This window comes from Colossoma macropomum, unplaced genomic scaffold (assembly GCF_904425465.1).
Source record: "Colossoma macropomum unplaced genomic scaffold, Colossoma_macropomum, whole genome shotgun sequence".
NCBI lineage: Eukaryota > Metazoa > Chordata > Actinopteri > Characiformes > Serrasalmidae > Colossoma > Colossoma macropomum.
Window position 1 is genome coordinate 54,161 of NW_023494849.1, and position 13,614 is coordinate 67,774.

The 13,614-nt window shown below is 41.6% G+C and overlaps 1 protein-coding gene across 1 annotated transcript in view; it reads right to left on the reverse strand.

Moving 5' to 3' along the window:
• Positions 1-12,840, reverse strand: part of LOC118800310 (ribonuclease inhibitor-like) — a 56,117-nt gene extending 43,277 nt beyond the window's left edge. The window contains exon 1 of the mRNA XM_036560513.1: positions 12,739-12,840. Within this exon, the coding sequence (XP_036416406.1) occupies positions 12,739-12,826 (88 nt within the window). The 5' untranslated portion in view covers positions 12,827-12,840. The remainder of the gene's footprint in view (positions 1-12,738) is intronic.
• Between the last annotated feature and the right edge of the window lie 774 nt (positions 12,841-13,614).

Genomic DNA, 13,614 nt, shown 5'->3' on the forward strand with positions numbered 1-13,614 from the left:
TGCTTACTGAGATAAACTAAAACACAGCTCACTGCTTCAGTCAGCGCTGTTTACTGAGCTAAACTAAAGCACAGCTCACTGCTTCAGTCCGCTGTTTACTGAGCTAAACTAAAACACAGCTCACTGCTTCAGTCAGCACTGTTTACTGATAAACTAAAACACAGCTCACTGCTTCAGTCAGCGCTGTTTACTGAGATAAACTAAAACACAGCTCACTGCTTCAGTCAGCACTGTTTACTGAGATAACTAAAACACAGCTCACTGCTTCAGTCAGCACTGTTTACTGAGATAAACTAAAACACAGCTCACTGCTTCAGTCAGCACTGTTTACTGACATAAACTAAAACACAGCTCACTGCTTCAGTCAGCGCTGTTTACTGAGCTAAACTAAAACACAGCTCACTGCTTCAGTCGGCGCTGTTTACTGACATAAACTAAAACACAGCTCACTGCTTCAGTCGGCGCTGTTTACTGAGATAAACTAAAACACAGCTCACTGCTTCAGTCGGCGCTGCTTACTGAGATAAACTAAAACACAGCTCACTGCTTCAGTCAGCACTGCTTACTGACATAAACTAAAACACAGCTCACTGCTTCAGTCAGCACTGCTTACTGACATAAACTAAAACACAGCTCACTGCTTCAGTCAGCACGGTTTACTGAGCTAAACTAAAACACAGCTCACTGCTTCAGTCAGCACTGTTTACTGACATAAACTAAAACACAGCTCACTGCTTCAGTCGGCGCTGTTTACTGACATAAACTAAAACACAGCTCACTGCTTCAGTCAGCACTGTTTACTGACATAAACTAAAACACAGCTCACTGCTTCAGTCAGCGCTGTTTACTGAGATAAACTAAAACACAGCTCACTGCTTCAGTCAGCACTGCTTTACTGAGATAAACTAAAACACAGCTCACTGCTTCAGTCAGCACTGCTTACTGACATAAACTAAAACACAGCTCACTGCTTCAGTCAGCACTGTTTACTGACATAAACTAAAACACAGCTCACTGCTTCAGTCAGCGCTGTTTACTGAGATAAACTAAAACACAGCTCACTGCTTCAGTCAGCACTGCTTACTGAGATAAACTAAAACACAGCTCACTGCTTCAGTCAGCACTGCTTACTGACATAAACTAAAACACAGCTCACTGCTTCAGTCAGCACGGTTTACTGAGCTAAACTAAAACACAGCTCACTGCTTCAGTCAGCACTGTTTACTGAGATAAACTAAAACACAGCTCACTGCTTCAGTCAGCACTGTTTACTGAGCTAAACTAAAACACAGCTCACTGCTTCAGTCAGCACGGTTTACTGAGATAAACTAAAACACAGCTCACTGCTTCAGTCGGCGCTGTTTACTGACATAAACTAAAACACAGCTCACTGCTTCAGTCGGCACTGCTTACTGACATAAACTAAAACACAGCTCACTGCTTCAGTCGGCGCTGTTTACTGAGATAAACTAAAACACAGCTCACTGCTTCAGTCAGCACTGCTTACTGAGATAAACTAAAACACAGCTCACTGCTTCAGTCAGCACTGCTTACTGACATAAACTTAAACCCAGCTCACTGCTTCAGTCAGCACTGCTTACTGACATAAACTAAAACACAGCTCACTGCTTCAGTCGGTGCTGTTTACTGAGATAAACTAAAACACAGCTCACTGCTTCAGTCAGCACTGCTTACTGAGATAAACTAAAACACAGCTCACTGCTTCAGTCAGCACTGCTTACTGACATAAACTTAAACCCAGCTCACTGCTTCAGTCAGCACTGCTTACTGAGATAAACTAAAACACAGCTCACTGCTTCAGTCAGCACTGCTTACTGACATAAACTAAAACACAGCTCACTGCTTCAGTCGGCGCTGTTTACTGACATAAACTAAAACACAGCTCACTGCTTCAGTCGGCGCTGTTTACTGACATAAACTAAAACACAGCTCACTGCTTCAGTCGGCGCTGTTTACTGACATAAACTAAAACACAGCTCACTGCTTCAGTCAGCACTGCTTACTGAGATAAACTAAAACACAGCTCACTGCTTCAGTCAGCACTGCTTACTGACATAAACTAAAACACAGCTCACTGCTTCAGTCAGCACTGCTTACTGACATAAACTAAAACACAGCTCACTGCTTCAGTCAGCGCTGCTTACTGAGATAAACTAAAACACAGCTCACTGCTTCAGTCAGCACTGCTTACTGACATAAACTAAAACACAGCTCACTGCTTCAGTCAGCACTGCTTACTGAGCTAAACTAAAACACAGCTCACTGCTTCAGTCAGCACTGCTTACTGAGCTAAACTAAAACACAGCTCACTGCTTCAGTCAGCACTGTTTACTGACATAAACTAAAACACAGCTCACTGCTTCAGTCAGCACTGATTACTGATATAAACTAAAACACAGCTCACTGCTTCAGTCAGCGCTGTTTACTGAGCTGAACTAAAACACAGCTCACTGCTTCAGTCAGCACTGTTTACTGAGATAAACTAAAACACAGCTCACTGCTTCAGTCAGCACTGTTTACTGAGATAAACTAAAACACAGCTCACTGCTTCAGTCAGCACTGTTTACTGACATAAACTAAAACACAGCTCACTGCTTCAGTCAGCACTGTTTACTGAGATAAACTAAAACACTGCTCACTGCTTCAGCCAGCGCTGTTTACTGAGATAAACTAAAACACAGCTCACTGCTTCAGTCAGCACTGCTTACTGACATAAACTAAAACACAGCTCACTGCTTCAGTCAGCACTGTTTACTGACATAAACTAAAACACAGCTCACTGCTTCAGTCGGCGCTGTTTACTGACATAAACTAAAACACAGCTCACTGCTTCAGTCGGCGCTGTTTACTGACATAAACTAAAACACAGCTCACTGCTTCAGTCAGCACTGTTTACTGAGATAAACTAAAACACAGCTCACTGCTTCAGTCAGCACTGTTTACTGACATAAACTAAAACACAGCTCACTGCTTCAGTCAGTGCTGTTTACTGAGCTAAACTAAAGCACAGCTCACTGCTTCAGTCAGCGCTGTTTACTGAGCTAAACTAAAACACAGCTCACTGCTTCAGTCAGCACTGTTTACTGATAAACTAAAACACAGCTCACTGCTTCAGTCAGCGCTGTTTACTGAGATAAACTAAAACACAGCTCACTGCTTCAGTCAGCACTGTTTACTGAGATAAACTAAAACACAGCTCACTGCTTCAGTCAGCACTGTTTACTGAGATAAACTAAAACACAGCTCACTGCTTCAGTCAGCACTGTTTACTGAGATAAACTAAAACACAGCTCACTGCTTCAGTCAGCGCTGTTTACTGAGCTAAACTAAAACACAGCTCACTGCTTCAGTCAGCACTGTTTACTGACATAAACTAAAACACAGCTCACTGCTTCAGTCGGCGCTGTTTACTGACATAAACTAAAACACTGCTCACTGCTTCAGTCAGCACTGCTTACTGAGATAAACTAAAACACAGCTCACTGCTTCAGTCAGCACTGCTTACTGACATAAACTTAAACACAGCTCACTGCTTCAGTCAGCACTGTTTACTGACATAAACTAAAACACAGCTCACTGCTTCAGTCAGCGCTGTTTACTGAGATAAACTAAAACACAGCTCACTGCTTCAGTCAGCACTGTTTACTGACATAAACTAAAACACAGCTCACTGCTTCAGTCAGCACTGCTTACTGAGCTAAACTAAAACACAGCTCACTGCTTCAGTCAGCACTGTTTACTGAGCTAAACTAAAACACAGCTCACTGCTTCAGTCAGCACTGTTTACTGACATAAACTAAAACACAGCTCACTGCTTCAGTCAGCACTGTTTACTGATAAACTAAAACACAGCTCACTGCTTCAGTCAGCACTGTTTACTGAGATAAACTAAAACACAGCTCACTGCTTCAGTCAGCACTGTTTACTGAGATAAACTAAAACACAGCTCACTGCTTCAGTCAGCACTGCTTACTGACATAAACTAAAACACAGCTCACTGCTTCAGTCAGCACTGTTTACTGAGATAAACTAAAACACTGCTCACTGCTTCAGCCAGCGCTGTTTACTGAGATAAACTAAAACACAGCTCACTGCTTCAGTCAGCACTGTTTACTGACATAAACTAAAACACAGCTCACTGCTTCAGTCAGCACTGTTTACTGACATAAACTAAAACACAGCTCACTGCTTCAGTCAGCACTGTTTACTGAGATAAACTAAAACACAGCTCACTGCTTCAGTCAGCACTGTTTACTGACATAAACTAAAACACAGCTCACTGCTTCAGTCAGCACTGTTTACTGAGCATAAACTAAAACACAGCTCACTGCTTCAGTCAGCGCTGTTTACTGAGCATAAACTAAAACACAGCTCACTGCTTCAGTCAGCGCTGTTTACTGACATAAACTAAAACACAGCTCACTGCTTCAGTCAGCGCTGTTTACTGAGCATAAACTAAAACACAGCTCACTGCTTCAGTCAGCGCTGCTTACTGAGATAAACTAAAACACAGCTCACTGCTTCAGTCAGCACTGTTACTGACATAAACTAAAACACAGCTCACTGCTTCAGTCAGCACTGTTTACTGAGATAAACTAAAACACAGCTCACTGCTTCAGTCAGCACTGTTTACTGAGATAAACTAAAACACAGCTCACTGCTTCAGTCGGCGCTGTTTACTGAGATAAACTAAAACACAGCTCACTGCTTCAGTCAGCACTGTTTACTGACATAAACTAAAACACAGCTCACTGCTTCAGTCAGCGCTGTTTACTGACATAAACTAAAACACAGCTCACTGCTTCAGTCAGCGCTGTTTACTGACATAAACTAAAACACAGCTCACTGCTTCAGTCAGCGCTGTTTACTGAGCTAAACTAAAACACAGCTCACTGCTTCAGTCAGCACTGTTTACTGACATAAACTAAAACACAGCTCACTGCTTCAGTCAGCACTGTTTACTGACATAAACTAAAACACAGCTCACTGCTTCAGTCAGCACTGCTTACTGAGATAAACTAAAACACAGCTCACTGCTTCAGTCAGCACTGCTTACTGAGATAAACTAAAACACAGCTCACTGCTTCAGTCAGCACTGTTTACTGACATAAACTAAAACACAGCTCACTGCTTCAGTCAGCACGGTTTACTGAGCTAAACTAAAACACAGCTCACTGCTTCAGTCAGCACAGTTTACTGACATAAACTAAAACACAGCTCACTGCTTCAGTCGGCGCTGTTTACTGACAAACTAAAACACAGCTCACTGCTTCAGTCGGCGCTGTTTACTGACAAACTAAAACACAGCTCACTGCTTCAGTCAGCACTGTTTACTGACATAAACTAAAACACAGCTCACTGCTTCAGTCAGCACTGTTTACTGACATAAACTAAAACACAGCTCACTGCTTCAGTCAGCACTGCTTACTGAGATAAACTAAAACACAGCTCACTGCTTCAGTCAGCACTGCTTTACTGAGATAAACTAAAACACAGCTCACTGCTTCAGTCAGCACTGCTTACTGACATAAACTAAAACACAGCTCACTGCTTCAGTCGGCGCTGTTTACTGACATAAACTAAAACACAGCTCACTGCTTCAGTCGGCGCTGTTTACTGACATAAACTAAAACACAGCTCACTGCTTCAGTCGGCGCTGTTTACTGAGATAAACTAAAACACAGCTCACTGCTTCAGTCGGCACTGCTTACTGACATAAACTAAAACACAGCTCACTGCTTCAGTCAGCACGCTTACTGAGCTAAACTAAAACACAGCTCACTGCTTCAGTCAGCACTGTTTACTGAGATAAACTAAAACACAGCTCACTGCTTCAGTCGGCGCTGTTTACTGACATAAACTAAAACACAGCTCACTGCTTCAGTCAGCACTGTTTACTGACATAAACTAAAACACAGCTCACTGCTTCAGTCAGCGCTGTTTACTGAGCATAAACTAAAACACAGCTCACTGCTTCAGTCGGCGCTGTTTACTGACATAAACTAAAACACAGCTCACTGCTTCAGTCAGCGCTGTTTACTGACATAAACTAAAACACAGCTCACTGCTTCAGTCGGCGCTGTTTACTGACATAAACTAAAACACAGCTCACTGCTTCAGTCAGCGCTGTTTACTGACATAAACTAAAACACAGCTCACTGCTTCAGTCAGCACTGCTTTACTGAGATAAACTAAAACACAGCTCACTGCTTCAGTCAGCACTGTTTACTGAGATAAACTAAAACACAGCTCACTGCTTCAGTCAGCGCTGTTTACTGACATAAACTAAAACACAGCTCACTGCTTCAGTCAGCGCTGTTTACTGACATAAACTAAAACACAGCTCACTGCTTCAGTCAGCACTGTTTACTGAGCTAAACTAAAACACAGCTCACTGCTTCAGTCAGCACTGTTTACTGACATAAACTAAAACACAGCTCACTGCTTCAGTCAGCACTGTTTACTGACATAACTAAAACACAGCTCACTGCTTCAGTCAGCACTGCTTACTGAGATAAACTAAAACACAGCTCACTGCTTCAGTCAGCACTGTTTACTGACATAAACTAAAACACAGCTCACTGCTTCAGTCAGCACGGTTTACTGAGATAAACTAAAACACAGCTCACTGCTTCAGTCAGCACTGTTTACTGACATAAACTAAAACACAGCTCACTGCTTCAGTCGGCGCTGTTTACTGACAAACTAAAACACAGCTCACTGCTTCAGTCGGCGCTGTTTACTGACAAACTAAAACACAGCTCACTGCTTCAGTCAGCACTGTTTACTGAGATAAACTAAAACACAGCTCACTGCTTCAGTCAGCACTGTTTACTGACATAAACTAAAACACAGCTCACTGCTTCAGTCAGCGCTGTTTACTGAGCTAAACTAAAACAGCTCACTGCTTCAGTCAGCACTGTTTACTGACATAAACTAAAACACAGCTCACTGCTTCAGTCAGCACTGTTTACTGACATAAACTAAAACACAGCTCACTGCTTCAGTCAGCACTGCTTACTGAGATAAACTAAAACACAGCTCACTGCTTCAGTCAGCACTGCTTACTGAGATAAACTAAAACACAGCTCACTGCTTCAGTCAGCACTGCTTACTGAGCTAAACTAAAACACAGCTCACTGCTTCAGTCAGCACTGCTTACTGAGCTAAACTAAAACACAGCTCACTGCTTCAGTCAGCACTGTTTACTGAGATAAACTAAAACACAGCTCACTGCTTCAGTCAGCACTGTTTACTGACATAAACTAAAACACAGCTCACTGCTTCAGTCAGCACTGTTTACTGAGATAAACTAAAACACAGCTCACTGCTTCAGTCAGCACTGTTTACTGAGATAAACTAAAACACAGCTCACTGCTTCAGTCAGCACTGTTTACTGACTAAACTAAAACACAGCTCACTGCTTCAGTCAGCACTGTTTACTGAGCTGAACTAAAACACAGCTCACTGCTTCAGTCAGCACTGTTTACTGAGATAAACTAAAACACAGCTCACTGCTTCAGTCAGCACTGTTTACTGACATAAACTAAAACACAGCTCACTGCTTCAGTCAGCACTGTTTACTGAGATAAACTAAAACACAGCTCACTGCTTCAGTCGGCGCTGTTTACTGAGATAAACTAAAACACAGCTCACTGCTTCAGTCGGCGCTGTTTACTGACATAAACTAAAACACAGCTCACTGCTTCAGTCAGCACTGCTTACTGACATAAACTAAAACACAGCTCACTGCTTCAGTCGGCGCTGTTTACTGACATAAACTAAAACACAGCTCACTGCTTCAGTCAGCGCTGTTTACTGACATAAACTAAAACACAGCTCACTGCTTCAGTCAGCGCTGTTTACTGACATAAACTAAAACACAGCTCACTGCTTCAGTCAGCGCTGTTTACTGAGCTAAACTAAAACACAGCTCACTGCTTCAGTCAGCGCTGTTTACTGAGCTAAACTAAAACACAGCTCACTGCTTCAGTCAGCACTGTTTACTGATAAACTAAAACACAGCTCACTGCTTCAGTCAGCGCTGTTTACTGAGATAAACTAAAACACAGCTCACTGCTTCAGTCAGCACTGTTTACTGACATAAACTAAAACACAGCTCACTGCTTCAGTCAGCACTGTTTACTGACATAAACTAAAACACAGCTCACTGCTTCAGTCAGCACTGCTTACTGAGATAAACTAAAACACAGCTCACTGCTTCAGTCAGCACTGCTTACTGAGATAAACTAAAACACAGCTCACTGCTTCAGTCAGCACTGTTTACTGACATAAACTAAAACACAGCTCACTGCTTCAGTCAGCGCTGTTTACTGACATAAACTAAAACACAGCTCACTGCTTCAGTCGGCGCTGTTTACTGACATAAACTAAAACACAGCTCACTGCTTCAGTCGGCGCTGTTTACTGACATAAACTAAAACACAGCTCACTGCTTCAGTCGGCGCTGTTTACTGAGATAAACTAAAACACAGCTCACTGCTTCAGTCGGCGCTGCTTACTGAGATAAACTAAAACACAGCTCACTGCTTCAGTCAGCACTGCTTACTGACATAAACTAAAACACAGCTCACTGCTTCAGTCAGCACTGCTTACTGAGCTAAACTAAAACACAGCTCACTGCTTCAGTCAGCACTGTTTACTGAGATAAACTAAAACACAGCTCACTGCTTCAGTCAGCACTGCTTACTGAGATAAACTAAAACACAGCTCACTGCTTCAGTCAGCACTGTTTACTGACATAAACTAAAACACAGCTCACTGCTTCAGTCGGCGCTGTTTACTGAGATAAACTAAAACACAGCTCACTGCTTCAGTCGGCGCTGCTTACTGAGATAAACTAAAACACAGCTCACTGCTTCAGTCAGCACTGCTTACTGACATAAACTAAAACACAGCTCACTGCTTCAGTCAGCACTGCTTTACTGAGCTAAACTAAAACACAGCTCACTGCTTCAGTCAGCACTGTTTACTGAGATAAACTAAAACACAGCTCACTGCTTCAGTCAGCACTGCTTTACTGAGATAAACTAAAACACAGCTCACTGCTTCAGTCAGCACTGTTTACTGACATAAACTAAAACACAGCTCACTGCTTCAGTCAGCACTGATTACTGACATAAACTAAACACAGCTCACTGCTTCAGTCAGCACTGCTTACTGAGATAAACTAAAACACAGCTCACTGCTTCAGTCGGCACTGCTTACTGAGATAAACTAAAACACAGCTCACTGCTTCAGTCGGCGCTGTTTACTGACATAAACTAAAACACAGCTCACTGCTTCAGTCGGCGCTGTTTACTGACATAAACTAAAACACAGCTCACTGCTTCAGTCGGCGCTGTTTACTGACATAAACTAAAACACAGCTCACTGCTTCAGTCGGCGCTGTTTACTGACATAAACTAAAACACAGCTCACTGCTTCAGTCGGCGCTGTTTACTGAGATAAACTAAAACACAGCTCACTGCTTCAGTCGGCGCTGCTTACTGAGATAAACTAAAACACAGCTCACTGCTTCAGTCAGCACTGCTTACTGACATAAACTAAAACACAGCTCACTGCTTCAGTCAGCACTGCTTACTGAGCTAAACTAAAACACAGCTCACTGCTTCAGTCAGCACTGTTTACTGAGATAACTAAAACACAGCTCACTGCTTCAGTCGGCGCTGTTTACTGACATAAACTAAAACACAGCTCACTGCTTCAGTCAGCACTGTTTACTGACATAAACTAAAACACAGCTCACTGCTTCAGTCGGCGCTGTTTACTGACATAAACTAAAACACAGCTCACTGCTTCAGTCGGCGCTGTTTACTGAGATAAACTAAAACACAGCTCACTGCTTCAGTCGGCGCTGTTTACTGACATAAACTAAAACACAGCTCACTGCTTCAGTCGGCGCTGTTTACTGAGATAAACTAAAACACAGCTCACTGCTTCAGTCAGCACTGTTTACTGACATAAACTAAACACAGCTCACTGCTTCAGTCGGCGCTGTTTACTGAGATAAACTAAAACACAGCTCACTGCTTCAGTCAGCACTGTTTACTGAGATAAACTAAAACACAGCTCACTGCTTCAGTCAGCACTGTTTACTGAGATAAACTAAAACACAGCTCACTGCTTCAGTCGGCGCTGTTTACTGACATAAACTAAAACACAGCTCACTGCTTCAGTCGGCACTGTTTACTGAGCTAAACTAAAACACAGCTCACTGCTTCAGTCGGCGCTGTTTACTGAGATAAACTAAAACACAGCTCACTGCTTCAGTCAGCACTGTTTACTGACATAAACTAAAACACAGCTCACTGCTTCAGTCGGCGCTGTTTACTGAGATAAACTAAAACACAGCTCACTGCTTCAGTCAGCGCTGTTTACTGAGATAAACTAAAACACAGCTCACTGCTTCAGTCAGCACTGTTTACTGACATAAACTAAAACACAGCTCACTGCTTCAGTCAGCGCTGTTTACTGACATAAACTAAAACACAGCTCACTGCTTCAGTCAGCACTGTTTACTGAGCTAAACTAAAACACAGCTCACTGCTTCAGTCAGCACTGTTTACTGACATAAACTAAAACACAGCTCACTGCTTCAGTCAGCACTGTTTACTGACATAAACTAAAACACAGCTCACTGCTTCAGTCAGCACTGCTTACTGAGATAAACTAAAACACAGCTCACTGCTTCAGTCAGCACTGTTTACTGACATAAACTAAAACACAGCTCACTGCTTCAGTCAGCACGGTTTACTGAGATAAACTAAAACACAGCTCACTGCTTCAGTCAGCACTGTTTACTGACATAAACTAAAACACAGCTCACTGCTTCAGTCGGCGCTGTTTACTGACAAACTAAAACACAGCTCACTGCTTCAGTCGGCGCTGTTTACTGACAAACTAAAACACAGCTCACTGCTTCAGTCAGCACTGTTTACTGAGATAAACTAAAAACACAGCTCACTGCTTCAGTCAGCACTGTTTACTGACATAAACTAAAACACAGCTCACTGCTTCAGTCAGCGCTGTTTACTGAGATAAACTAAAACACTGCTCACTGCTTCAGTCAGCACTGCTTACTGAGCTAAACTAAAACACAGCTCACTGCTTCAGTCAGCACTGTTTACTGAGATAAACTAAAACACAGCTCAATGAAAAGCAGACGACACATCATATTTAATTTAGACTACAGTGTCACTGTGCTTTACTCCCCGCGCTGAGCTCCAGTCATTTTCAGCTGTGAATGTATTTCTCTGGATCCTCACTCTGACAGTCACTCTGCTGTCAAAGCTGAGCTCAGTTTAACTCACCTTACAGGACACTGTCTTCATAAATGATGTGAATGTGAAGTGTTCCCATATTTCTGACTTTTTATTTGTGCAGAACTCTGTACTGCAGTCTCAGCCTTCTGTTTTCCCTTCCTAATTCAAGTGATGTGAATACAGAGTGCAAATGTCATGAAAACTTACTGATAAATTATGAAGACAAACAATAAGAGAGCACAAGGCGGAGCGGCCCAGATGTCATAGCGAGTTAGCGGATTCCTGTTTATTTTAGTTTTTCTTCAGACATTTTTTCAAACAATCAACACATTCATGTCAAATGAAGATTAAATGCAGGTTTGGATGTCTGTAACTCTGAAATCTCTTTCTGAAGGAGGTTGTTGTTCTGTATCATCCTGTCTTTCCTCTCCTTGTCTTTCTTTGTTTCAGTCTGTGTCTGCCTTTGTTTACCTTCCCTCGTGTGTCTCGTCATGTGCTTTTGTTGTTGTTTTGGTCTCTGTCTCCTCTCCTGTCCTGCCTCTTCATCACCTGTGTGTTTCGTCGCCTTTGTGGATTTGTTTTCTTCAGTGTTTTCAACAAACACAAGGACCTGCACATTCGTATCCTGCCTCTTCACCTCTTTCAGCGTTACATTTACATCCCAGCTTGTTATAATTATGTTAATGATGCGGAAATTAATAAATGAATCAACGTTGTAGATATTTTAACTAAAAAACCCTCAGGTTTCTACAACAGTGTAGTTTGTAAGATGTACACTTTTATTTTGTTAAATGTTTCCAAAGAGAGCTTTAAACCCTGTGTGTAATTTCAGACAACTTAAATACAGAGTTTAAAATATTCCTTAAAGGGGGCCAATAATTTTGGCCCATATGTTTTGAAAGAATACTCTACTATTAAAATACAACGACACTTTTATAGGAACAATAAGGTTATGTTGGTTATAACATCTTTTCCTATGTAAACTATTTTGTATTTTGTCACTGATTTTGAAACTCTATTATAAACTCTATTATAAACTCTATTATAAACATATTTCATCTTTTATTTTTTAATCTTCTATTTTCTCTTTAGTCCAGAAACAAAGTGCTGCTTTCTGTCGTTTTTCCATCACCAAAATCTCAGAGCATCTCTAAAACTCACTGAACAAAGAATCAGCATTCATCATTTCTTCTCTAATTCCTGGTTACTCCTCCCCTTATTTTAATAACAGTGTCAGTCCTGACAGGTAAGAACTACACCTCTGTCTTAAGCACTGAACTGAGGTCTGGTGATGCTGCTGGTCAGTCAAACTGTCCCTGTGTCCATCATGTCTGTTGATCCAGTCACACACAGACACTCTATAGTTGTTGTCCTGCAGTGTGAGAGTGATGATACTGTGTTCTGCTAAGATGTGAATAAAGTTAGTGCTTACCTCTATATTTGTAAACAATGATGCCAGCCACAATGGCAATCAATGAAACCACTGCAATGATTATACCCACAATCGCACCAGCTGACATGGGCAGGAGATCTGAAACACAATAAAAAGACTGCTTTACATTCCTGCATATATAGTCACATTTGTCTCCTGTGAGTTAGAGAACAAAGTTCCTTCAGTTCCGTGTTAGCACTTTATAAGCAATCATACATTAGACATCAAAGAAAATCCACTCAGAACATAAAAATAATATTGGTTTATTATTGTGTTTCTCCAGGATGACAGTTTTAGTAAAGCTACATCTGGATCTTTATAATATTTTCTATAAGGCTTGCCAGAACTGCATTTTGTGGGCTTTGAATACTCGTCACTCCTAAAACAATAATATTTATATTTCTCATTTCATAATTACTTACACTTTAAGTATATTCATTAGTGCAAAACATATCCAGTAACAATGCATTAATAATGTGTACCAGGGCTGTATAGCGGCACCAATGAATGAAAATAGGTACATAGCCCAAACAGCTGCTGTTAGACTACACAGGAATCACAGCTTCACCTTAAATTAATCAGAACACGGCACTGACAGGGTTAACAACGTCTCAGACTGCACTTCAGTATTTTAGTGCAAACAAAGTATAAATATCTAATCTGTATCACTGAACTCTACGCTATTTAATTATTTAACATAAAACAGTGCTGTCTACACAAACGTGTGTGTGGAAGTCAGTGGAAACACGTCCCATAAAACCCTAGTCTAATAGAACCCTACTGAAGCATGTCTAACAGAACCCTACTGAAGCATGTCTAATAGAACCCTACTGAAGCATGTCTAATAGAACCCTACTAAAGCTTGTCTAATAGAAC